Source organism: Tachypleus tridentatus, chromosome 11 (genome assembly GCF_004210375.1).
Source record: "Tachypleus tridentatus isolate NWPU-2018 chromosome 11, ASM421037v1, whole genome shotgun sequence".
Classification (NCBI taxonomy): domain Eukaryota; kingdom Metazoa; phylum Arthropoda; class Merostomata; order Xiphosura; family Limulidae; genus Tachypleus; species Tachypleus tridentatus.
In genome coordinates this window covers 71172651-71200648 of record NC_134835.1, presented here as the reverse complement: position 1 = coordinate 71200648, position 27998 = coordinate 71172651, and the positions used below count along the sequence as shown (strand labels likewise).

The 27998-nt window shown below is 32.4% G+C and overlaps 1 protein-coding gene across 2 annotated transcripts; it reads left to right on the top strand.

The window, feature by feature from the left end:
* Positions 1-1808: 1808 nt before the first annotated feature.
* Positions 1809-27712, top strand: LOC143232420 (neuroligin-4, X-linked-like). Of its 2 annotated transcripts, none has more exons than XM_076467868.1 (8): positions 1809-2009; positions 2927-3458; positions 6809-6955; positions 19110-19295; positions 22065-22857; positions 23357-23472; positions 26207-26718; positions 27125-27712. In XM_076467868.1, exons 2-8 carry the CDS (start codon positions 3029-3031, stop codon positions 27176-27178), a joined length of 2238 nt encoding a protein of 745 aa, XP_076323983.1. In that variant the 5' UTR covers positions 1809-2009; positions 2927-3028; the 3' UTR covers positions 27179-27712. The 2 variants fall into 2 exon arrangements, with proteins under 2 accessions (XP_076323983.1, XP_076323982.1); XM_076467867.1 differs by having other exon boundaries at positions 27048-27709.
* Positions 27713-27998: the final 286 nt, after the last annotated feature.

Here is a 27998-nt window from a genome sequence, read left to right as displayed (position 1 = left end):
CGAGTGTTATGACTTAGATAGTTATATAGTGCGAGTGTTAAATGAACCAGCCTGTGTGAACTTTGACGAAAAAGAAACAACTATTTAAAATTCTGGATACAGCTTTTATAACCAGCAGTGTAAGGAACAACTGTATATATGTTTGGCATGTTTTAATATATTATCTTAAAACAAGTGGACTGTGTGCTGTTTGCTTATCGTTGAAATTTATTGTTAATAAGTCACAGACACTGACTGTAAAGAATCTGACTCATAAGTGAAAAACTGTTTTAAACTGATTCAACTTGAAACAGATCGAACTTTTTATACTTATAACTGACTTAGACGGTTTTAAATATATTTATGTATCAATAAGCTCAAACTGATCACACTTGTTTCAATTTACGAAAAACTCCTTAAGCCTCAGCGTTTCATATTTGCCCTTAGAGAGTAAAAATAATGTGATACGACTAACATGCAAATATGTGTAATATTTGAGTATAAACAACTAAACATAGTGGATTGTTCCTTACATGTAACTGAGAGAATCTAGCATTTTCCCAGTGAATACAAACACTAGTATAATTTATTTGTGTACATTAGCCCTATGTCATTAACCTCAGCCAATACCAATGTTCCTGAGATTTTTGGGTAAATGTAACTAAATATTTTGTTTTGTTTTTCTGTTACTCGATCAGCTTCTTGAAAAGCTCTAACAGTAACTTTTTCTTACTACCTTATCTAGCTAGCTATAACTCCTGATAAAAGAAACTGTATAGTAGTAATGTAGTGGATATGTATAATCCTGTTTGTCTTAGCGTATTAACGCTTAAAGTAACTATTCCTAATACATCGCAAGAAAATCTTAACATTTGTATAATATAGGTGTTTCGACACCCCTGGCGGGCAGAGCACAGATAGCCTTTGCCAGCTTTTTGCTTAATTTCAAACAAACCAAACCAAGGTGTATAATATTGCGTTTAAGAAATACTAAATCTGTTGTATCCAACTTATATTTGATATCACTTGATATTCCCCACAATTACATACTCTCCAATTCTTAGATATTAAGGTTTTAATAATTATGCACATAAAATTAAATTCTGTATTTTTTTTTCTAAACATTTCATTCCTAGTTTTCCACAATGCAACTGGTTGTGCAGTTTCAGATATAAGTGGTTCTTACACTCATCTTGTATTGATGGTTTCAGATACATACTGGTATAACGTACACTTGTTGCAACGTACACATGTTGAACACAACGTGTTAAGTTTTTCAATAACGTTACTGCTTACATAGGCAGTTTATTCTTTGCATTTAACATTTGTGTGCAATTTTTCCACGCACATCCTATTGCTTTAATATTGCAAAAAATGGAATAAAAACGGAATATACAAGAGAAACAACTTTCAAAGTTTAATCAAAATGTTTATTATAATGTCACATTCCACAAATTTCAATTTTTTAGCACACAAAAATAATTTAACAAGGACACTGTCGATGTTTGGTTTATGGAGATCTAATACACGACAGTCTGTTTATTTTGCACGTGTAACAAAGTAAATATGCACGTGTTAAGTTTTACCTACACAAAAATAAGAAAGGTTATATGTACGTTCACTTTAGTAAGGTATATTAACAGGCTGCGGTTGACTCAGTCACAGATATAACCTCCATGTACTGCTGCGCACTGAGCATGAAAGGTCCTTTTCGTTTCCAATAGCAACGGATTCTTGCTCATCTCACTTTTGTCTGACGCAGTATACACTGACATCATCTTTTGCGCATGCGAAATAACAGTATGAGGCGCGCAATCCGCTATCACCAACAGATTCCACTAGCGTGGTTGTGGCGCGCTCGCTGTACAAATGGAATATGCTTGAAGAAACAAGAAAGGGCTATTTTAGGTCCAAGGGTATGCACGTTGTTGCACTTTGACGTTGTACTCTTATGCCCTAAACACGCTGAAAACAAATCTATTTTATGTTTTTAGACGCTTCCGACAACGTTTTGGTCGTGTTTATTCTAAGTAAGTAGAATTATTTCTTGTTCAAGTGCAAGTAAATATATAAAAAATAGATTTTAAGAATAAATAAAAATTGTTTTTTTTCTATTCTGGTTTATCTATAACTTTAGATTGTGTTTCTTGTGAAAAAGTATGTTTAACATAAACGTTTATCTTTCATAAAAGCAACACTTTTTCAACGAGCTGTAAAATGTTCACGTTTTCTGAGCAAAGGTAGAAAATATAAACACAATAAGTTAAAGACATTGTTTTAATAACGTGGCGCGCCCTAAAGATCGAGCTGCATGAAATGTATAAATTTTGACCACACTTTGTACCATAGGATCGTTTAAAAATGTCAAGTTAGATGATTAATCACTTGAAAACTTTGCAACTTTTCCTTAAGATGCATTACCTGGAAAATATAAAATGAGTTCAAAACATCTCTTTCAGTGTTTAAAAAGTTGTATTTTTTCGAAGTGTAAGAAAAAAATAAAACTTGTATAAACAAATTCAGATTTTTCTTCTTATTATAAAGTTATTTTAAAAGTTATATTGATGTAAAACTGTTAAATTAAGTCTGTAACATACGGACGATAGCTAATTTATTTCCCACAAATATCTGGTTAATGCAGGTACTTTTGAATGAAAAAGGAGAACGTACGTCAATGTCAATTAGTTATTACCAAAGATTTCTTTCTTGTCACCATTAATATATATATGGGAAAAATAAAAACTTATATTAACATACAGTCGGGCTAATGTATTATTATTAGTAGTACACCTAATGGTAAAGACCTTTAAAGGTTAAAGTGTTTCTTATCATAAGTGTCAGAATATTAGTGGTTGATTATAATTACGGGTTATAAATAGCTGAGTTGACTGTTGAATATAGAATGAATATAGCGTTCTGATGCACTGTTTTTTTGTTTTTTTTTAAGATCGAGCGATGTATTGCTAAGAGCAGGAATCTTCTGTTCTACATTAATGTATCTGTGGATCGTCTTCGTTCATTGACACCAATTTATCAGAATAACTCCAGTATGACTGAACTAACTATCTTTACCTTGGCCATTTTTGCTACTTTAGTACGCCCTCATCCATCTGCTGTTATAGGCAGTCACTATTCTCGCGTGGTAAGAACTAAGTTCGGATCCGTACGGGGCTTCACAAAGACATTTTCGAATGAACAGTTAAGCCCCGTCGAGGTGTTCCTGGGCATTCCTTACGCCAGTGCCCCATCAGGGTCTCTCCGCTTCATGCCACCCATCATCCCATCTTCTTGGAGAGGAGTGCGGACTGCTGATCGATTTGGTCCTTCCTGCCCGCAGAGATATCCAGATATTCGGAATACTACAGAAGCCCTGAAAAGAATGACATCCGGACGCCTGTCTTATCTTCGACGGCTTCTTCCTTTTCTTCGTAATCAGAGCGAAGACTGTTTATACCTGAATATTTATTCTCCAACGCGCCGTAAGTATGCAAACGTTTTCGTATAATTTGTCCATTTTGCAAGTCACTGTTTCACACCGTTATTAAATCTAGTGAATAACTATTCGAGGCACTTACCCAAAGTGTGTAACTTCTTGAGGTAAATGAAGCGTACATCTTAATGAATATGACGTCCTCCATTATCTTGAGATACAATAATCTTCAATAAGTCTCTTTCGTACGAACAAGCACTGTTGATGAAAAATGAAAATTAAGCATTAATGTATATTAATGAAAATATCCAACTCAAATAAGTATCCGCATTCTCCTCCATCATGCCCTTTATCTCTAATGTATCCTCCACCCCACCGCCCTCCAGTGACACAACGGCATGTCTGCGGACTTACAACGCTAGAAACCGTTTTGATATCCATGGTTAGCAGAGCACATATAGCCCATTGTGTAGATTTGTGCTTAATTACAAACAAATCACGTAATTAAGTTCGAGTGAGAAGCTCTTTTTTTATGTTTTAACACATAAAAAAACTAATATTTCAATGTAGTTGTAGATATTCAAATACGCAATTCTAACTACTGAAGATGAAAATCAAACTAAATTTTACATATGAAAAAACAACAATAAATCGATTTGAATACTCATTTAGAAAAAGCAATTCTTAGCATTATTTAAGATGCATGTGTACTTTCAGAATACATCTATATTAATACATGCCAATATCTTAAATTACTGTGTCGAACATTTAATATTTAGCATTTACAGTATGTTCACAAGCGGAAAAAGTTCTAAAATGAGACCAAATCGTCAATTAAAATGCTATCACGATGATCATCAAGATGTAGTATCTTCCGTTGAAGATATCATGGTTAAAACAATCAATCTTCTTGTCTTTCAAGTAAATTCTTTGTCTTCTATTAAAACTATGTTCACAAAAAACGGTTGCAAAAGAAGGTTGGTTTAATTTCAAAGTCCGTCAATGCACGTGCACTCTATGAGAACGTCGGTGTTTCTTTTATATGAAATAAACAGTTAGCAAATTTTAAATTCAGATAAGCTTCTTTTAGGTTATTATATAAAAGAACTTGTGGTGTAGGGTGGATATGTAAATTTTTGAATGTAAATGAGACAGTTTATTTACCTGGAAATTGATTTCACGTCAGGTAATCAGTAAAAATTGAATTTTGACCCACGTCTTGTGACGATACGGAGATCTCGAGTCACTGAGCTGTGAATATTTATACTTTTCAATACTGTTGCCATTTTATTTTGAAGTATTTCCTAAAATTTATTTACTTATTTCTTCCACATAAGTATAAAGTAAGGAAAATAATCAATCTACAAGCCTGGATAGGCAAGTAGCGGTCGAGGCGCACGAGAGATATGAAGGTGTTGCTTCATTGATTAGTTCTTAGGGATCCATTTCTAACATGGCCGGTCTGTGTTCCTGACAAAATTGTGTAATTTATAGATAGTTTAATGTAAGAAAGAGGGTTCTCAAAAAGAACATTACTGATGTTAAATCCTCTTATATTTATATATCGTTTTCAACGGTTTAGGAGATTTGAGATTTTGTGTTCTTATATCTGCAGAACGTGTTTCTAATTTTTTTTTTTAATTTCGTGCAAAACTACACGAAGGCTATCTGCGCTAGCCGTCCCTAATTTTGCAGTGTAAGACTAGAAGGAAGACAGCTAGTCATCACCACCCACCGCCAACTCTTGGGCTACTCTTTTACTAACGAATAGTGGAATTGAGCGTTACATTATAACGCCCCCACGGCTGTTAAAATAATTCGATATTTAAAACGAATAAAATCTACAGACAAATAATAGTGACAATTGAAATGATATAAAAGTATAAACATAATACTGTGACTATTTTTACCTTAATATAGCAGTTATGATATATGAAAGATTTTTTTTTTTCAGATGACAAAAAATAAATAAATTCTTCCGGAACGAAAATCCCAAATAAAGTAAAACATGTCGTTTATCAGAAATGTGAAGATTATGTTCAATGATTAATTATGATCCTCACAAAACTTAGTTGTTTGATAGAAAACTGATCAACTGGTAACATATTATGTGAAGATACTATGAAAAAAACCCAGAAAGATCAATCAACACGTTTAATACGTGCGTTAAGTACTAATTTTAAAAATAATAAAAGCATCGTTGGTTAAAAGAATGTCTCCTTTGGGGTTTCTTGGTTATAGCGCGTGTCCACTGCTTGTAGAAACCTCAAAAGATAATGTAAAGCATCTTTTTAGTTACTTATCCTTGCAAGAAAACCGTAACAGTTAAAATATAAACCATGTTATTCTAATAACACAATCACTATTAGGTAACTACAAAAGACATTCACGTGAATATGTTCCTTTTGATGTGATGTTTGCTATTGACATTGAAGCACAAGTTTAGTATTCACACAGTAAAAATGAAGTTGACATTTATAATAGAGAATTCTAGACAAACTAGACTTTTTATATTAAACAGAGTTGATATGTCACTAACTTTTCAGAAACATATACCTCGTTATTGCTTTTTATACACAGTTTTATAATCTCTCACTTTGATGAATTCTTTCACTTAATACTGTAATCGTTTTTGCACTAAAACCCACTTTCAAATTTGTTCATTTCACCTTCCGTGTAACTGCTTTTGTGACTTGATTTTAACGTTTAGGAGGCCTGTTTACAAAGTATTATTATTGCTTTTACCTAAACATTACTCTTACTTGTTCGTTTTTCTGCTTATTTTATTACTTATTAACCTTAAGTTTACTCATCATTCGTTTACTTACTATAGTCGACACTTGGCCAAAGTTTAGCATTTGAATTGTACTTGAAAATTTTCACACCGCCGATCGAAACGTTCTGACTGTTTTAAAAATATCTCTCCTAACTGTAAAGTTGTAATTTGTAGTAAGTAATGCTTATAAACAGTAAGTAAATTCAAAGCGAAAGTATTAATTGTAGTAACTTTTTCAGTGAACATTTTTTCACTCTTTGATTAAATATTGTTTATCCTGCTGATTTAATATTGTTTACTAAGTTCATTCCTGTCACTTATCTAGTAAGTGTGCTGTTATTTTGTATTGTACTGAGTAATATTACATCCTTTATCATAAGTTACAGCTTTTACAGTAAAATTTGTTTTTAGAACAGTCGAGACATTTTGATAACTGGTACAATTATTTTCAAGTACACCAGTGATCGGAACATCGTACGTGTTCCAAAAACAAATTTACTTACTGTAAATGTTGTAACTTCTAATGATTTATACTAAATCAGTAAGTAAACTCAAAATGAAACTATTAATTTTATATCTTATACTTTCTTCACTGAATTATTCAGATGTTGTTTTTTTTCTAGGTAGAGAAACGTCTCGTTTTCCTGTGATCGTGGTTATCCATGGAGAGTCCTACGAATGGGGTTCTGGGAACATTTATGATGGCAGTGTACTTGCTAGTTATGCAGAAGTTATTGTTATAACCTTAAACTTTCGACTAGGAATCTTAGGTAAGACAGAATAAAAAGAAAAAAAAATGTTTTCAGAACCACACATCTGTTTATCTGTTAAGTCGGTGAGATTATCATTTTTAAACTTGTAATTAAATTCAAAGTATTATAATTTGAAACTTATTTAGAACAAAATAAAGAATAAAGCATCATAAGAACCAACGAAAGTAAGAATACTGAAATGTCATGAAGTTTAATGTAAAAAATAACAACGTATGTAAACTGTACTCTAAAATGCTTGATTTTTTTATTAAGTGGAAAACTGTCATTGTATTTCATATTGGTCAAGACATGACAGAGCTATGAAGTTATACTTGGAAAAACAAAAACGCGTTATCATTCTATGAGCCGTTATGCCACGGCTAATAATGTGAAGTTTGTTGCCTCTACCAATATGAATCTAAAAATACAATTGAAAATTTTCTATAATATATACGTTTTGAGTAACCAAATATTTAGTTTTGTCTCTGTAGAAAGTCATTTGGGTAGACTGTCATGATTACAAAATTACAAACAAAGCAGTTTTTAGGCAAATAGTTTTCTTTGATACATTGTTTAGGAAGAGTATTCATGATGAAACTTTGTAGAATGGACGGCAACTGACTGTTGTGGAGACACAAGTGTAAAGGACGACGTTTCGAAAGTCTTCCGCTGTAATAGTTTATTCATTACATTTAAACAAAGCAGTTTGTTGACTACATTTACTATTTTGGCCTCAGCATGGCCAGGTGGTTAGAGTGCTAAACTCGCAATCTAAGGGTCGCGAGTTCGAATCCTCGTCCCAATAAACATGATTTCCCTTTCAGCCGTGTGGGCGTTATAAATGACGGTCAATCTCACTATTCTTAGGTAAAATGGTAGCCCAGTTAGTTGGAATATCAAACATATTTGAAAGAGATTTATTGTTAGCTCCAAAGATCTATGTTCTGAAGTATTTTCCGATCTACTTGTTTTAATTGTTTTTGCTGCCCAATAAAAGCAACGCTTGGTAAGAGCTTTCGTACTCGACATTCTGGTTCTCATTCGAACCACAATGTCAGTTACTATTATTGACTCAACTAAGTCTACAAACGAGTAAGTAAATCAGGAATAATGAAAATGTATTCGATACTTACTTAATAACTATGTTTTTCTTACAATATTTCGAATTTCTAAATAAAAATAAATCCACTAAAACAAATATATTTTTATTTTATGATGTCAAAATACAAAGATAACATCCTCCAGTGGCACAATTGTATATCTGCGCACGCACACCACTAGAAACCAGGTTTCGAAACCCGTGGTGGGCAGAGCACAGATAACTCATTGTATACCTTTGTGCTTAATTCGAACTAAACTAACATTTTATGTGAATTAATTATGTTAATAAGATCTAACATAATTTTATTTGACTACCCACTTTTCTGTATGTTATTAAATTGTTTTACTCGTGTAAACTATATTCGTTTGATACATCAATATTTGATAAAATTACATCTTATGAATGACACATGTTTATTATTCCTATTTGAATATATAATGTGTAAAATATTATTATGTTGTCAAGATATACGAACTCAATTTATGTGCAAAAGTTTTTCTAAGTTACTTAGACAAGTCCTTTGAGAAATTTTACTATACTGTCATTGTTTACGAGTTAAAATCTTTTATAAATGCGATATGCTTTATATATTATTAAACTATATTCTGTGTAAAAGCGTACTGTAATATTTATGTCTATAAGTTACACTTTGTGTATGAAGTACGATTCGATTAAGTTTTAACCATATCGTTTGAGAACCTTATTTTCCTGTTTTTTAGCTGTTTCCTTAGCATTATTGAAAATATGTCAACTATATTTACCTGAGTTATTTAATGGTTATTAATTTTCTTTTACACGAATAAAGAAAAAACGTTATTAATTATTTCTTGACTAAAACCCCTTGATGTTTCTATATTTATTACCAATGTTTTGGTGCTAATACGGTGTATATCATTTCTTGTATATATAGTTAGAACAGGGTAAGGCTTCTCAATCATTTAAATATATCATACGTGAAAACTTTAATTTATGATTTACTCAACTAATGCCTTTAATTATTAAACATATCTCGTTCCTAAACGTAATATCTTGTAGAGATTTGTTTTATGGGTAAACTTGACTCATTTTATAAGTGTTTTAAGCGTTTGCTTTAGCGTAATGCTACAAAATGGCATATCTTCGTTCTGTCCACCATGGAGAATCGAACCCCCTGATTTTAGCACTTTAAATGCCAAAGCACTACAGCTAGAACCCCCTCCTTGCAGTTATGTCTGCGTACTCGAAACGCTAAAATCTATAGTTCGATACTCGTGGTGGTAGGCAGAGCACAGATAACCCATTGTGTAGTTTTGTGCTTAATTACAAACAGAAATACAGCTGGGGAACTAGTTTTTAACAGCCAATATAGCAACATACCTCTAAAGGGGTACAACTACTTCATTTTTATTTTATTATTCTAAAAAAAAAAACGTGTCCGGCATGGCCAAGCGTGTTAAGGCGTGCGTCTCGTAATCTGAGGGTCGCAGGTTCGCATCCCGGTCGCGCCAAACATGCTCACCCTATCAGCCGTGGGTGCGTTATAATGTTACGGTCAATCCCACTATTCGTTGGTAAAAGAGTAGCCCAAGAGTTGGCGGTGGGTGGTGATGACTAGCTGCCTTCCCTCTAGTCTTAAACTTCCAAATTAGGGACGGCTAGCACAGATAACCCTCGAGTAGCTTTGTGCGAAATTCAAAAACAAACAAACAAACTAAAAAAGAAATAATTATATTAATCTTGACATTTTCATAATTTGTTCGCAAACTTAATCTAGTTATTCAAATGTGGAAAAAGGTTATTTCCGAATATTTGATCTTTAAAACTTTGCTTCTATTTCTTAAGGGTAGTCGACTGATAATCATTTATCCTAGTTTTAGCAACGTATTCCTCTTTTGTGCCTAATTTACGTCTTCGTACTTTCTGATTTACGCTTCGTATATGCAAAATAGCACACTACACTGGTGTCTCGTTTATTATTATTTGTATTAACATCTGAATAATGAAATTTAATCATCTTCATCAGAGTATATATAATATTGTTATAAAGTTTTCAGCGTAATGATCGTAAGCCATTGTTTGAATACACACACACACAAAACTTTCAATGAACGTGATCTTACACCACATATCAAAGCTTGTGTATGATATCGCCCAACTATGTTGATATTAATGTCTAATGCCAACTATTCCGTGGTTAAGTAGTATTGGAATACTGGAGTTAAAACAGGCAGTTTATAATATTTGATGAAACTGAATTCTTAATTTTAGGACAGTAATGAAACCGTTACATAAATGTTGTGTAAAAAAATTATTACCATAAATTAAATTGTTTTCCGTTCCTTTTTTCATTTTACTAAAATATGGTTTGTTTTTTAATATATTATTCTTCTCTTTCACGTCTCTCTTTATTTAGTTAATGTAACAATTGGTATGACAATGCTTACTGTGCAACAATAGATACTTAGAATAGTTGATGTGACGATACTTACTGTGCAACAACAGATATTCATGTTTAAACGGAAAATGAGCACGTTATGGATCGACGTCCACAGTTTACTTGCTCTATTGTATTGATTTTCGCATATAAATGTAACACGCGCCGTTATCTGTCACTTGAAAGTTAATTTTGTTTCACTCGGTTGTGCATTTCCAAAATAATAGCAAGGATAACGTTTTCTCTAAATCTATCATCTATTTTCCAGATCTGACAACCACGCTTATAGATTTTTAGATTTGTACCATGTGACAGTGAGAACTAGTTACGGACGACGTTCTCTTCTTCCAAGAGAAAAATAGCCTATATGGCAGTTTTTCACAAGGTTTAGTTTGAATCAAGGCAAATATCATTTCGATAAAGTTCTTCGTGTTTTTTTTTCTGAATAAGGAAGTCCACCACATGTCATTTACTGCCTCCAGATGAGAGCTGGGTTTTTGTGGAGTTGGTTTGGTCACTTACTTGACTGAGAGCATTTTTTTTTCATTCCCAGCCAATTCCGATGTCTAGTAGACTAAATTTTAGTTTTTACAAATATTGCACTTTCATATGTAGTAAAATGAAAAGAAACACATAAAAATATTCCATTCCTGTCAGAAGGTATTCTAGTTCAGGATCAATAACTTGCCTAGCATGCATGTCTACTACCACTACTCAAGCTCCAGTCATAGAAAGAGTTTTCTATAGAAATCTCTAAACACATTCTCCTCTTGAAATTCTCAGGTAAAAAAAAAACAATCTTCAATATAAACATAACTCTGAAGGACGAAAAAAGGTATTGAATCACAGTAATTTGTATTAGTTTTGAAAACTATGAAAGTTATCAACTAAAATAATTTTTAATCGTAAAACATCCAAAAGATTTGTAGTTGTAAAATTTAAAAAAATCCAAATTCTGGCATTTTTAAATATAAGGCGCATAAAAATAGTTAGATCAGTTATTCATGTCTCTCTTTGTTTTTTATTTCGAATGAGAAATAGACCCTACATAAAATCTAGCTTTCATATTTTTTGTTCATGAAATTTATATTTTATTTTTTCCTTGCAAACATTACTCTGACATAAATTGGATTAAATTCATCACAGATGCTTCCGGAGTTCCTGTCTTACATCACATCTTATTGTATATCCATCACACTGAACAAAATAAAAACAAAAACTTTATATTACAAATTCCTTAAGCCAATATATCATATATTATATTTTTCTCTTGATCGCTTTTCCTAAAAATTAATGAAATCAATAAATCAAATATAACCCAGAGCATTTATTCTTTGATATAAATTTTAGTAGTGGTGCTCAATAAGGTCTTTTTATTACTCGAGCTCACGAGTCTTATACTTTAGTAAAATGCATCATGTCGTTCTTCGTGGTTCCTGATGCTACAGAAGGAATGTTGACCATCACTATAATTTTTTCTAGGAAAGCTTGAAAATGGCATGGGTAGGGCTGATACTATTCACAAAATAGAAGTTTGAATATAAAATAAATTAACATTTTTGTGTGCATGTGTGTGTGCAAATAAGAAGTGCACTTAGTCACTCTGACATGATAAGAGCAACTGAGTAACAGATACCGAGCAGAAAGAGACATCTCTTACAAAATGAGGCTAAATTACAAATGGGCCACATCTATACAATAAATAACTAAAAACAAGCACGTGTATGGCATATAGTTAACAGGGAGACAAACAGAAGTGTAACTTTAAAATAAAGTGTTTGGATAACCAAAAAACATTGGATGAAAATGGGAAGTAAACATATTTAGGTAGTAAAAAAAGAAATGGGCTAACATGATTAATTTTGTTAAAAATATATTATTTTTAATTCATTTTGTTATGAACGTCTGACTTTAGAACATTTTTTCAAGCGTTTAACAACAACCAAAGTTTGAAACATTTTTTATTTGCTAGGATATGCCTTGTTATCTTTGTAACTAGAGACGTGAAACTGTCCAAAATGATTTTATGTTTGTATTCTATTCTAAAAGACTTATTAAACTTTCCTACCTTATTTATTCTGTTTATATTCCTTAAAAATTCTGACAACCAACATTATTGATTTTCAATATATTCCAAGCAACTCCTGAAACGTTCTTACCTCATTGCCTCTGTCTGTATTTTAAGCAACTTCTGAAGCTTTCTTACCTTATTGACTTTCTCTGTATCCTAAGATACTTCTGAAACTTTATTTTATTGACTCTGTTTGTATTCTAAGATACTCTTGAAATTTTCATATCTTATTGACTCTGTCTATATTCTAAGAAATTTCTTACACTTTCTTACCTTATTGATTCTGTGTTCAATATGGTACAAGTAAAACTGTGATACATTATGGTTTCTCATGTATTATAAAAACTTCATACGTTATTTTTATAACAAGCGTCCGAAACTTTACTTTTATAGCCTCTTTATATTCTCACAAAGTCAATGTAGGAAATGTTTCTGATTTCTAATGTTTATCACTCATATACTATATGTTGTTATACCCTCGCTATTGGCTTTATATAAGAATCCATTTGGTTCTTACCATTAGCGTAAAATATTTTCTTCATTTATAAATTTGTAAGCACACATTTATGGATAAAATCTTTATATGTGATTACTGTCTAATTTTACTGCTTCTTATTATCTAGGCTTATCTGTCATTTTTACATAATTTCAGAAGCTTAACACTGTTTTAAGTAAACAGAATCGATGTTCATAAATCGTTATTTCAGATTATCGTGAATGTCTTTCATTCAGTACTTTATAGGTTTCGTCTTCTAACCCAAATTCTATAATGATGTTCAAATGGTTGTCTGTCTGTGTCAGAGTGAAGTTACACAATAGACTGTCTGCATTCTATCCTCTATGGGGAATCTAATTTGGCATTATAAGTCCGTGAATTTATTGTACAGACTCATTAGAGAACTATCATGATATCTCTGTGTATTAGAAATACTTATCTTTCAGTGCTTGATATTTTGATTGACGAATTATCCTTACATTTCAGGGAATATTGTTACAGTTTCCAGTATAATAACCTGTTAATTTTCTGTTCTACAACGAGATAATCGGCTAGTTTTCATGTTGTTTCGTTGATTCATATGGGATGTATCTATAATATTTTGACAACAGAATGTGTTGAGAAGCTTTTCACACCACGATTATTTCATTATATAAATACAGATACATTACGGAGCTGACTAGTGTGCTTTAAGTAAAGCATTCCTATAACTTTCAAGCTAATCCGTTAATGCATGGGAGTTTAGCATATTGTACAAACTGTATATTGGTTATGAGACAGATTTTACAAATCTATAACAGCGCATCATCCACAAGTCTGTACAAACAATTTTCCCTTGGATAAAGTATTCTCTGTAATTGTATATATCAGATATACCATCCACCTGGCAAGCGTGATAAACTACACAGACGAGTTATCTACGCATTTAAGTTTCGAAATTGCTTTGAAGTGTCTCATAAGATGTCAAGGCATTAACATAACTGACCTCAGAACGGTTTCTATGCTGCCATTCTGTGGTGTACAACTTGTTTTATAAATTTACAGAGAATCTAAACATAATTTCAAGGTAAATAAACAAAACAAAATCTGCCTGAAATATAATATCATAAAATACACGTTATTTTATACTAATTCACGTATGAATTATTGAATTTGATGTGCGGGAACCCCTCTCATTATTTCAAACTTACAAAAGGGGAGGGCAAAAATGCGCCAGAAACGTCATTCAGATAAAGGTCTTTGAATATATTAGAATGATTGCAGAACTCAAATTTCGTATCTAATTTTGTCCGCCTTCTTCCACCCTGAGATTCTCTGTGACATCATTTTTTCAAACAGTGTGCTCATACCTTCCTCACTCACAAACTAGTAGGGTACATGACACCTCGGGCGAGTGTCCTAACAGTCATTTTTTTTTGTGTGTGGATACACTTTGGAGTAATTAGAGAAGCAATGGAGTACTTGACTGATACGTTAAAGGCTCTGCGAATCGTAGGAAGAGCCTTTGTACCCGCAATAGATCGCAGGTATTTTATGTTGGTGTGTCCACAACGACTACAGTTTGCCTTAGAATCAATCGCCCCCCCAGTGGTATGTCTACCCTAGAAACCGGGTTTAGATACCCGTGGTAGACCGAGCAAAGACAACCTATTGTGCAGCTTTGTGATTAATCCTAAAGAAACAATAAAATAGATTATTTTGATCTTTTTAAATTCTATATAAATAAGTACTTGAAAGTATTTTTACTCGTAAGTGAAAGCCTATCAGATGTAGGTAGGTAGTAAATGTTAGCGAGCAAAAAATGAAAGTAGAAATATTTATTATTAATTTCAACATTAGGTGTATGTAAACATAAGATAAGCTTATACAAGTAAATGAGAAAAGATTAAGACGTCCAACTTGTCATCATTACGTCAATAATATGATTATATAAGAAATATTTAAAATCTGATACGAGAAGAAAGAGAAACATGTTTTTCGTTGTGCCACCAAGGTAATTATTATATTAATATATACACGCAACATTGCTCAAAATTATGATCACTATCTAAGGAACTACATTTTGATTTTTGCTACACATTTCCACTTAGAGTTTTACCTTCAAAGTTTTATCGCATAATTACATATTGACTTTATAAAGGCACGGTATATAAATATATTCTACACTAGTAGTTATTATTTATAGTTGTTATTTGAAGTTAAGCACAAAGGTACACAATGAGCTCTAATATCAAAACTCGGTTTCTTGCATTGTAAATCCTCAGACATTTTTCTGTGACACTCGGAGTTCACATTAATAATTATGTTGACACTAATAATTATGTTTAAGAAAAGCAGCAAGTGAACACAACATAAGAACGATGGCGTTGAAATGTATTTTAATATTTTTTTCTTTATTATTTACCTTATTTTCCAGAATTATAACGGAACAGCTTCTTTACGGATAATTGTTTTACTCATTTTACTAGTCACAAAGACTAGTGAAATAAAGGGAATATTGCTACACCTGATATTAAAGGACCTGTTATTACTAAATAGTGTTTCAATACTTGCAAAGTAACAGCTATCTTAAGTGTTTATACATATTACTGTTATAGAAAATAAATTTAAATAGTGCATTGATGTGGTCAAGTAAAGTGTAGACAACAGATAAATTTCTTAATAAAATGTGCCTATGAGATCGATGTAATTGTAGACAGTTGATACACTTCTTAATAGGGTATACCATTGTGATCGACATAACTGTAGACAACCTATTCACTTCTTAATAGGGTATACCATTGTGATCGACATAACTGTAGACAACCTATTCACTTCTAAATATGGTATACCATTGTGATCGACATAACTGTAGACAACCTATTCACTTCTTAATAGGGTATACCATTGTGATCGACATAACTGTAGACAACCTATTCACTTCTAAATAGGGTATACCATTGTGATAACTGTAGACAACCTATTCACTTCTTAATAAGGTATACCATTGTGATCGACATAACTGTAGACAACCTATTCACTTCTAAATAAAACGTAGCTCTGTCATAGACGTATCAGTAGAAAGTTTATACTACTTAATAAGACGTACTGATGTCATCAACGTGATTCAACCAAAAAACAGTTTTCACTTAGCCCGTGAGAAATGATATTAATTTAATCTGTAGTAAATAAAACGTTTAATTATAGAAGAGAAAAAAACTATGTGTATAACACTGGAAAACGATGTCTTAACGTACAGTGGATGTACGTTTTGTAAGATAATATGATTCCCCGCCATTCATCCCATGATCTAACCAAACTAAAGTGCATTCATACAGAACATAGTTTAGAAATGATTTACAAGTACATTACATTTTTCTTAAATTCTGTGTTCATTCACAAGCAGCTGCTTCCAAGCAAATATTCTGATAAATATGTATCTAAAACACAAATGGCAAGAATACCTTCCTATTGAAAATCATTTGATATCTTTATGTTTCTGGTTCAAATTTATTTCCAGTTGTTTGGCATTACGTGATTTGCTGTCACACCTTTATGCTCAGGGTCTAACTTATGCGTAAAGCTCTACAATGGGCTAACTGTGTTGCTTCTAGTGCAGGGATGTGACCTCAAACTTTAAGATTGTAAGCACTCAAGGCACTCGTTGATCTGCCAGTGGACACGTTACCTAACCAATGGTTAATTGTATTCTCTGGCTAAGTACAACCTTCGCGCACGCTTTTCGCCTACTTTGTCACTTCCTAGCAAGAAACATTACAAAAACTGTATCAAAAATAAAACAATGCCCTAAAGAAACTACGTCTTATAGAAAGTGAGAAATTACAGAGGGATAAATAAAACGTTACTTACTAAACATTTCAAGAAAAACTAGCTTCCTGTGCAATGCATTTAATTTATAAAGAGAAGTTAAGATTAGCTAAGATACATTCCTGGTTATCTAGCCTGCAAGGCTATACTGCAAGTTTATTGATTGAAACATGAGGATAGTTTACCCTTGTTTCTCGTTTACTTCCTAAGTAATCTTCAGCCATGTGTACAAACACTTTTTTCCGAGAACTTCACTAAAGATCAGCCAACACACCTTTATTTGTGATATTTTCTTATTAAATTTCAGTATTTTAGCATAGAAATAGCTTTATGAAAAATTAATATTTAGACACTAGGCAGTAAAAGAAAAAAATATCTTACTATAGCACCCTGGGTAGGAAAATAAAGGTTATTTCACATTTTATAGATTAGACATAAAAGATAAAGATGTCTTTGTGTATGATCAAAAACATAAAACTTTTCATTGGATGTTTAATTGATGAAACTAACAAATATTTGTTGGAAGTTTAGGTACATAAAAGTTATTAATCTTTTCAAATATGTTTTCGTCTTTATTGTTTGTTTTTGGAATTTCGCGCAAAGCTACACAAGGGCTATCTGCGCTAGCCGTCCCTAATTTAGCAGTGTAAGACTAGAGGCAAGGCAGTTAGTCATCACCACCCACCGCCAACTCTTAGGCTGCTCGTTTACTAATAAATAGTGAGATTGACCGTCACATTATAACGCCCCCACGGCTTAAAAGGCGAGCATGTTTGGTGCGACGGTGATTCGAACCCGCGAGCATCAGCTTACGAGTCGAAAGCCTTAATTCACTTGGTCATGCCGGGCCTCGTATATATTAAGGGTATTTTCTGTAAGTTTAAGTGTGTCGAAATGGTCATTAATATTTGTAAGTATGTTTTCCCCTATATTGAAGCTATTTTCTTCAACTGTAAACGTGTAAAAATGATCATTAATATTTTCAAATATTTTCTTGTCTTTACTAAGCTATTTTCTGTATGTTTTGTTTGATGTCTTATAATTGATTACATCACATGTGTACACTCAAAAGGCCATAAAGGTTGGTTGCTACAATTTACAGCTCATAACCATAATTTTTTTTAGGAAATAAGTAAAGTGCAACTTAAATAATTGAAACTAGCCATATATAAAATTGGAAATTGCACCAAAAAAATTTCTAAATTAGTCATTTGTTTAATGTTTGCGCAGTAATTTCAATATCTGTTCTTCGCATCCTAGCGGATATTAAGGGCAATAATATTTCCGCTGTTAATGTGAAAAACAACCAAAAACATTGGTAATGTTAAAAGTACTGTTTCATCTTTCATCTTAATGTCTGAATTCCTGACTGAATTATAGTTATAAAATACTGTAAAATTCTATGAAACGATCTAAGCTGGAGTCCTTATTACAGAGGTATTAGCAGCTACTTGAAGTCTGGTAGAATATCGCGGCTACAAGCCATCTGAAAGGACAGTGAGATATAAATACTGTGTTTAGCAAACTTCCAATTATTTTGTGAAAAGATAACAAGTAACAAATAAATGTCTCGTATTATTTATATTATTACGTTGCGCTGCCTAAGTTATTAAACTTTCTATATCCTAGTGTAAGATGATTATATATAATCAATTAAAAATGTTTTGAAAAGAAAACTTCACACCAGCATTACAAAAACAAAATAACGTATAATTGTTGTTAATAACACATATTGTTAAATAAAATAACGTGTAATTATTGTTAATAAGACAAAGACGTATTGTTAAATAAAATAACGTGTAATTATTGTTAATAAGACAAAGACGTATTGTTAAATACAATAACGTATAATTATTGTTAATAAGATGTACCGTTAAACAAAATAATGTATAATTATTGTTAATAAGACGAATTGTTAAACAAAATAACGTGTAATTATTGTCAATAAGAGGTACCGTTAAACAAAATAATGTATAATTATTGTTAATAAAATGTACTGTTATATGTGTAATCAGTTAAAAACTTTTGAAAAAGAAAAATTCTCACCATAATTACAAAAACTAAATAACGTCTACCTTTTAATGTTGCTTCAAAAAAACGTCTCCGCCATACAAGATATTATTTTGCCATTTGAAGCTTTCATAAATTAGAACTTGTTTGTTTTAGTTACACGACCTCTTCCGATATTATTGTGGAAATTTACACATACTGATGTGTTTATTATCCCGTAAATTTTCTTTTATTCGAAATTGATCAATATTTGTTATTTTTTTATTATTCCAGGATTTCTCCCAACATTACAAGGAACTCACCGTGGAAATTACGGACTCATGGACCAAATAGAAGCCCTGCACTGGATTAAAGAAAACATTGGGGAATTTGGAGGCAATAATAACAACGTTACAGTTCTTGGTCATGACCACGGAGCTGCTTTTGTTAATTTACTAATGTTGTCTCCAAAAGCTAAAGGTCAAGTTTTATTTGAAATTGAAAAGTGAATTTTTACTCTTTTTAGATACAGAAGACATTCCCTTGGAAGATTTAGAAAATTGGTGGAAAGGATAAATATATAGCTTTTAGTTAAAATTACACTAATATATACGTTTGTTTGTTTGTTTTTGAATTTCGCGCAAAACTACACTAGGGCTTTCTGCGCTAGCCGTCCCTAATTTAGCAGTGTAAGACTAGAGGGAAGGCAACTAGTCATCACCACCCCACTACCAAATCTTAGGCTACTCTTTTACCAACGAATAGTGGGATTAACCATAACGTTATAACGTCCCCACGGCTGAAAGAGCAAGCATGTTTGGTGTGACGGGAATTCGAACCCGCTACTCTCAGATTACGAATCCAACGCCCTAACTACTTACCGGGCCGATAATATATACATTTTCAGTTATTTTGGATATAAATAAACAATAATGTAACACTTAGTTTAACTGTAGTAATTGTTATCAATTTTACTGCGCATGTTAATATTCAATCACAATGAGATAAACAGAAAAGAATGGTAATGACAGAGTATCTCTTTCTTAATTTTTACAACTTCATACAATTTCTAATATTTAAATTGCTTTACAATTTTATATGGTAAAACAAATAAACTGATAGAGTTTATAAAGACAAATATATTTGTCAGAAAAAAAAAGAAAATATTTCAAAAATCAGACAACAAAGAATTATTTCTGAGTTAGTACAGATCATCGTGTACGTATTTACGTTCTGACACTAAAACTTTCATAAATTTTTAGGTAAAACAGATAAACAGATTAGTTTGTTTTTCTCACTAAATAAACTGATTTTCGGGAGGAAAAACGCACAACAAAATTAAAAGGTAATTTCACAAACTTCTATGAATGTTTTCATTGATTATATTATTGTGTAAGATATATAATCTTAATGTCGTATTGGAATTTATTACGCTAATTTTGAAATGTTTTATATTAATTTTATATTAAAAATACATTACTGAAGACCACCAACAGTCGAGAAAACTTCCGAGAACACAAGTAATAAACACTATCTTAGACAGTTATAATACACTGTTCCAAAGTTATGACTCTTTCTTTGGACTTCATTGTTTAGGGCACTTTATTTAATTAAAATTATTATTTTATCTGAAAATAGTATATTTTTTTCATTTTAAAAATCAAAAAGTAGAAAAATTAAAACCTTATTTAGTTTGATTGTTTGTTTGTTTTGGAATTTCGCACAAAGCTACTCGAGGGCTATCTGTGCTAGCCGTCCCTAATTTAGCAGTGTAAGACTAGAGGGAAGGCAGCTAGTCATCACCACCCACCGCCAACTCTTTGGCTATTCTTTTACCAACGAATAGTGGGATTGACCGTCACATTATACGCCCCCACGGCTGGGAGGGCGAGCATATTTAGCGCGACGCGGGCGCGAACCCGCGACCCTCGGATTATGAGTCGCACGCCTTACGCGCTTGGCCATGCCTATTTAGCTGGAGACGAAAGTTTAGGTATGTAAGATTGTTACAATTCAATATTATTTTGTGATATAATTATTGTAGATTTACACGTGTAAGTGTTTTTAATATAGATAACTTCTTAGCTCTAGCAGTTGTTTAGGCTTTAATAGCTGGTTAAATGCAATTAGAAAGACGTAATTGAAATAATAAAAATCTTTTTGCAGCGTGGAACATTAGCTAACATAATGCATATCCTGGAGAGCTGTTTATCGAGCGATAATAATTCAGATAACAGTTTACAGTATCATCCCTGTAAGATCTGGATGTTTACACAAACTTCTGTGTATTCCAATTATATTTTTATAAAATTACTTTTGTGAACGTTTACAATAAAAGAACGTTTGACATTGTCTAATGCTTTAGCAAAATCTAATGGCACTTATCTGTTCACGTTGCAGAATAGAAAACATTTTATGAAAAACAGTCCTATTGAAAAAAAAATTAGAACTAAATCGTCGCTCAGTACCCTTATTTATCAAGTTACCTTGTATGCTGATTCTACTCGAAACTACAGTACACAACTGTTCATGGTGTTATTTTGTTAACTGATATGCCATAACAAGAGATCAGTAATGGTACACCAGCACAATAATGAAAATTTATTAAGTAATTAACACAATATAAATAAACCAGACTACTTTCGTTAGGCTTAGTTTACTATTCTCAAGGAACGTATGACAAGTTCGGTCTGTCGAAACTGGTCAGGTTGTTTATTTTTTGTCCATTCTGTAATTAGCTGTGCTGTATTATGACGATGTGTTTTACTGTTGTTTTTTATAAATCTATACAAAGTACTTTCCGTCCTTGCACATAATGTGAGGTGTGTATGAGCTTAAAACAATACCAGAGTTAAACATTACACCTCACAAACTGATATTTTTGTACTATTTTGTAAAGAAAACATCAGCTTTAACCAGTTTGTTTGTTGTGTTTAAGCGCACAATTAGCTCTTACGAACTTCAGGTATTGAAACTAACTTTTTTACCATATATATAAATAAGCCCTTCAAATTTACCACTTAGCCATAAAAAAATCTTCACTAACAAGTATTCGAATGTAGTAGTTATTACCTTTCTACTGAACTATAATTACTTTCTCATGCAATACATATATCAATATGTTGATAAACATATTGTTTATCCTTGTAAATATATATTACAATATATATATCAATATATATATCAATATATATATCAATATATATATCAATATATATATATATATATATATATACATCTATTTCTTAGATCTCTTTTCAAGAGTAATCCTACAGAGTGGGTCAGTTCTCAGCCCCTGGGCCACAGCTCCTGAAGCCATGACTTACACACGACATCTAGCGAGAGTTCTTGATTGTCCAGTTAAAGATCGCGTGCTCTTGGTGGCCTGCATGAGACAAAAATCTATAGCAGACATTATGCGAGTTCAACTACTGGTTCCTGAGCATCTGACAGCTTTTGGCCCTACTGTAGACGGTATTGTTATTCCAAACGAACCAGAGTTACTGCTGAGAGAGTACACCAAAATGTACAGTCAATATGAACTGTTACTTGGAGTGGTCAGAAACGAGTTTTATCCACAATTTTCGGCTCGAGATGAGAAATATGGTATTGAACCTGATCGAAGAGACAAACTAATACGCACTCTTGTCAGAAACGTATACACTTACCATCTACAAGAAATATTCCTCACAATCATTAACGAATACACAGACTGGTCTAAAACTGTACAACATCCGATAAACATACGCCAGAACACAGCAAACGCCTTAGGTGATTCGTTAATTGTAGCTCCCATCGTTCGAATGGCAAACTACCATTCCAAAGTTAACCCTAGAACGTTCTACTATGTATTTGGTCACCAGTCAGAACACGGTGATTACCCAGAGAGACTAGGATGTGTTCATGGTGAAGAGCTTCCTTATATATTCGGTGCTCCTTTGGTAGACGGAGAATTACCGTATTTCCAACAGAACTTTACTCATGCTGAGGTAGCGTTGTCCATGGCAGTAATGACGTACTGGGCAAACTTTGCAAAATATGGGTAAAGTAGAATCGGATATTTCAATTAAATGCTTTAAAAAAAAGTAAAAAAAAACGTTTGCATAATGTTTAGAATGATAAAGTTTACATTACAATAGTTTGCATAATGTTTAGAATAATAAAGTGTACATTACAATAGTTTATATAATGTTTGTAGTGATAAAGTTTACATTACAGTAGTTTACATAATGTTTGGAGTGATAAAGTTTACGTTACAATAGTTTGTGCAATGTTCAGGGTGATAATGTCTGGTTTCTAATAGTTTGCACAGTATTTATGATGATAAAGTTTGCAATAGCTTATATTATGTTTATAGTGATAAAGTTTGCATGATAAAAGTTTACATAATGTTTAGAGTGTACAGAATAACATATGTCATAAGAATTGTTTTCATTTTAATTTAAGAAAGACACTAATATAAACTTACTCTGTATTTTTAATTTTTTACCTTCAGAGTATATCATTATGCATCTAATTCACGTGTTATAATGACTATTTAGGGATCCCAACACTCCTCTACATCATCGCTACGAAACTGATGACAAAGGAATTGGTCGTTTTGAACGGTTTGAATGGCCTGTGTATGATGCTGTTCATCAGAAATACATTGCCATAGGTATGTTCACTCTCAGTGTTGTCAACGGTAATGATACCGTATTGAGCAAACTTTGCAAAATTTGGTAAAGTAAGTTAGAATACACTAATAACATAATTCAATAAAGACAGACGTTCTATTGGTTCTTACTATCACATATGTTTTTGTTTATGATATGGATCGTTTTCTTTATCTATGTCCAAACAGGACACTGGAGACCGTGGTCTTCCATAGATCCTTTCTAGTTGAAGCACAAAGAATTTCCAGTGTCGATACGTTAATCCATTTAGATAGATTCTTGACATAAGTCAGTCCCTGTCTTCCACGGTCCGTCCTTCATTCGATCTTTCCAGTTACGACTAGCCTTTCAGTTTCTTATTTCCTCCAAACATGTCCCAGAAACTCCAACTATCTTATTTCTCTTAGTCAGCAGCTTTCTCCTGCAACCTGATCTTGACAAAGTATCTTCATTTGAGGTGTAACTTTTTCAACATACCTTCACAATTTAAGGAACTGCAACTCAGTTGCCTCAGATCTCTTTTCTATATCTGGTGATACTGTCCAACATTCTCATGCATGCGTAAAAATAGGTATAACAAAACAATCCAAAACTTTTAACTTCGTCTTCATAGAATTGTTACTAGTTATCAACATATTTTTCTATTTCAAAAATGCGTATTTTATCTTCGCTATTCTAAGGTTTATTTCATGATCACATTTACCATCTGATGTTATCAAGCGCTTCTCAGATAACTGAATGTACTGCCTACCTTATCTGTTTCTTATTCACTTTGACGTTCATTATTAATTTATCTCAGCCTTGATTAAGTTGATGACAAGAACATTAGTAAACAACATAGGAGTGTTTAAGTAAAGGAATACAATATTTAAAAATAATATTCAATTTTGATTGTGATTCAAAGATAAATCTTAATTCCACTTCAAGATGCATTAATTAAGATTCATTTTCAGTTTATTTATTATAAACGTTGGCTTGAAATACTATAAAGAAAATAAGATTAAGAGAGAACTTAACGAAGTTCATTGATTTGTTTTTAAGTTCCACGGAAAGCTACTCGAGGGCTATCTGTGCTAGCCGTCCCTAATTTAGCAGTGTAAGACTAGAGGGAAGGCAACTAGTCATCATCACTCACCACCAACTCTTGGGATATACTTTTACTAACGAATTGTGGGATTGGTCGTAACAAAATAACGTCCCCTCGTCTGAAAAGGCGAGAATTTGTGGTGTGACGGGGATTCGAACACGCGACGCTCGGATCACCACTCGAGTGCTTTAACCACCTGGACATACTGGGCCTAACAAAGTTGAAGGACATGTTATGTCAATTTCTTGTACATTTATGGCACTTATTATAATTACAAGACATTCTCTATTTAGAACATACTATTTTGTTCATGTTAGTCCAACACGAAAAAAGCAAATGGAGTAATATTTTGTATATGTATCAAATCCAAATTAATATTTTTAATAATGCAAATGTAGGATCGTTATTGTGATAGCATTCTACTTCGAAGAAAGTTATTTTCGTGAAAATTTGTGTCTATAAAAAATAGTGGTTAATTTTTCTTCTTCGATAAGTTTATCATCGGATGGAAAATCAAGTCAAGCTAATTAAAAGTTATTTTGCACGACTGTTTTATTTATTGATTAACTAGTGCTGTAATCAATTTTTAATTACTTTCGCTAAAACTGTTTGTTTTATTTACTTATTTTTTCCTTTTAAGCGCAGAGCTACACAATAAGCTGTCTGTGCTGTGCTTACTACATGCATTTAAAGCTGATTTTTTTTTTTTGCGAAATAAGCCTGCAGGGTTACCTATGGTGGCTACCAGGTGGCCGCTAAAACGGATGTACGAATTTAATTACAAGTATGTAACTATATTTATTGAATTATAAAATGCAACATCAAAACTGAAACTCTTATGTCTTGTTTGTTTGTTTGTTTGTTTGAATTTCGCACAAAGCTACTTGAGGGCTATCTGTGCTAGCTGTCCCTAATTTAGTAGTGTAAGACTAGAAGGAAGGCAGCTTAGTCATCACCACCCACCGCCAACTCCTGGGTTACTCTTTTACCAACGAATAGGGGGATTGATCATCACATTATAACGCCTCCACAGCTAAAAGGGCGAGCATGTTTGGTGCGATGGGGATGCGAACCCGCGACCCTCAGATTACGAGTCGCACGCCTTAACAGGCTTGGCCAATTCTAATGTCATTATACCAAACAATATTCTAAAAAAAAAAAAAAGTTTTTGAATGATCCCAATATTAATTTTTCCATGAAAGAACTATCAAATATTCTTTGAGAAAAGGTCGTTATAATATGTCTTTAGAAGTTCTTCGTTGTCCAGATATTAGAATAATACCTGACCTTATATGACGAATTCGTGAAAATATTGTTGTAGGAAATCACTATTCACTATTGTATGCTGAAAAGTATCATCGCTGGATACAGCAAACATTTTTAAGGTCTTTGAGAAGGTAACATATATAAAGAGGAATTTTGTGTCACATTCCATTTATTGGTTTACTGATAGAACCTTAAGCGAATAGGCTTAAGTGACGAAATTAGTCTAAACGGCATTTGGGAATTTTTGTAAAAATAATCCAGATAACATAAGCACGTTACTGTTAGTTTATTTATGTATATCAACAGTATATAACGAGAATTATTCAAAGAAGATTTTACATGGAATACGTTATTTAAACAATAATTTTATTGTAATTTTCTAGGAACAAAACCAAAGGTCCGTGATCACTACCACGCTCACCGAATGTCACTGTGGCTTCATCTTATTCCTAAACTGGATAAAAGCGACATTAGTGTTCCACCTTATCACCATTTACTGGATGATCATAACAATCATGAACTGTATGATGGGATTGTTCGCCAGGTGCCTCTTCCTCATAGATTTCCCGTAACCACCACAACTGCGCCAGTGTTTCCAGGATTACCTTTATCGACACTCATTGGAGTTCGGAACGCCAGTGCAAGTTCCAGAGCGATTGGTGACGACCTACACCCGACCATGGTTTCTAATAAAGAATTCCACCATACAGCTTCTACTAACGGTTCTGATGGTGTGGCAACCGTCTTAAGGCACATCAGCTACTCAACAGCACTCAGTATCACTATTGCTGTTGGATGCTCGCTTCTTATTTTAAACGTTCTCATATTCGCTGGAGTATTTTATCAAAGGGATAAGTATAGAATTGAAGCGAAACTTCAAAAAAACAATTATAAGGTATGTGGAGGTTAACTTTTATGCTTTATCGGCACGAAATGAGTTATTGAGGTAATATTTTCAATATGTTTTTAATAAAATTTAAACATACATTTTACATGTAATAATATTAATTATCTGCATTCGACGTTACAGTAAGATGTATATTTAATTATAGAACAGTATTTCTTATAAGGCGCCACCTGGTAATGTTAACTCTGAAAATGTTAAATATCTTGGGCTGTGTAAATCTATGAAGATGTTTAATATAAAATACAAGAAGATGAATAGTTGCTAAATAAATTGAAAAAAACATCTGTCAGTCTCATATGTGGTTGATAATATTTTAGGTGAAAACATCAAATGATACTCTACTACCTCTACATAAGCACAAACAAATACATCAGGCTACTTCAATATCTCCTAGTGCTGCCCAAGATGTGCCACCACCACCTCCGCCTCCAACTCAGAGCCAGCCTAATGAAAGACCGACTCCTGAAGTTCAACCTTTACTCCGTCATGGAGAGAGCGAGATTTCTTCCCAACTCAGAATAAAAACTCAAGAAATGAAACTTTAGAGAGCTTTGAGTGTTATGTATAGGGTCAACATTAAATGTGTAGCTATTAATTTTCTTTAACGAAGTAAAAAGCATCTAAATTTAATTTCAACTTCCATGCTTGTTTCAAACACAATTCGCAGCTAAAATGATATTTTTTGTCTTTCTAAAGTAGACATAATCTGTTACCTTATTCATATTTATCTTCTCGTAATGAAACGTTAAAATTTGAACTTTTTAAATTATATGATCATCCTTTTCTAACGATATTTTTTTCCTGTAAATATGTGGATATTAATAAAACGTGAATTAAGTTGGGTTTTTATAAACGTAGATGAAATACAGTTTTGTAAATATGTGCTTGCAATGTTACAAACTACATATCGTTTGGGACAAATTTAACAGAATATAATTTTACAGCAGAGGAAAAGTAAACAAACAGTATGAACAAAACTTTAACACACTAAGATGAACGTGGTATTGTAAAAGAAACATTCTGTGAAATTACTCACTGGTAAACATGAAAAAAAAACAGAATGTAAAATATTACTAGAGTAGATAAGAAAATAAAAACTAGATATCATACTGAGTAAGGCTCACTAAAACTATTTTAAAGATTTTTAGATGTATTTATTTTGTTCACAACTTCAAGTATGATAGTAAAACACATGACGTTTTTTTTCTATCATTATCTATTTAACAAAGTGTAAAAGGTTTAACCATTTTTTTAATTTCAGTCCATCA

What these genes read in the sequence shown, in the direction of transcription:
- LOC143232420 (XM_076467867.1), top strand. Translation starts at nt 3,029, where the DNA reads ATGACTGAACTAACTATCTTTACCTTGGCCATTTTTGCTACTTTAGTA. An exon ending in TATTTATTCTCCAACGCGCC is followed by an intron (nt 3,459 to 6,808) that starts GTAAGTATGCAA and finishes TTTTTTTTCTAG; the next exon opens with GTAGAGAAACGTCTCGTTTT. An exon ending in GCAAACTTTGCAAAATATGG is followed by an intron (nt 22,858 to 23,356) that starts GTAAAGTAGAAT and finishes ATGACTATTTAG; the next exon opens with GGATCCCAACACTCCTCTAC.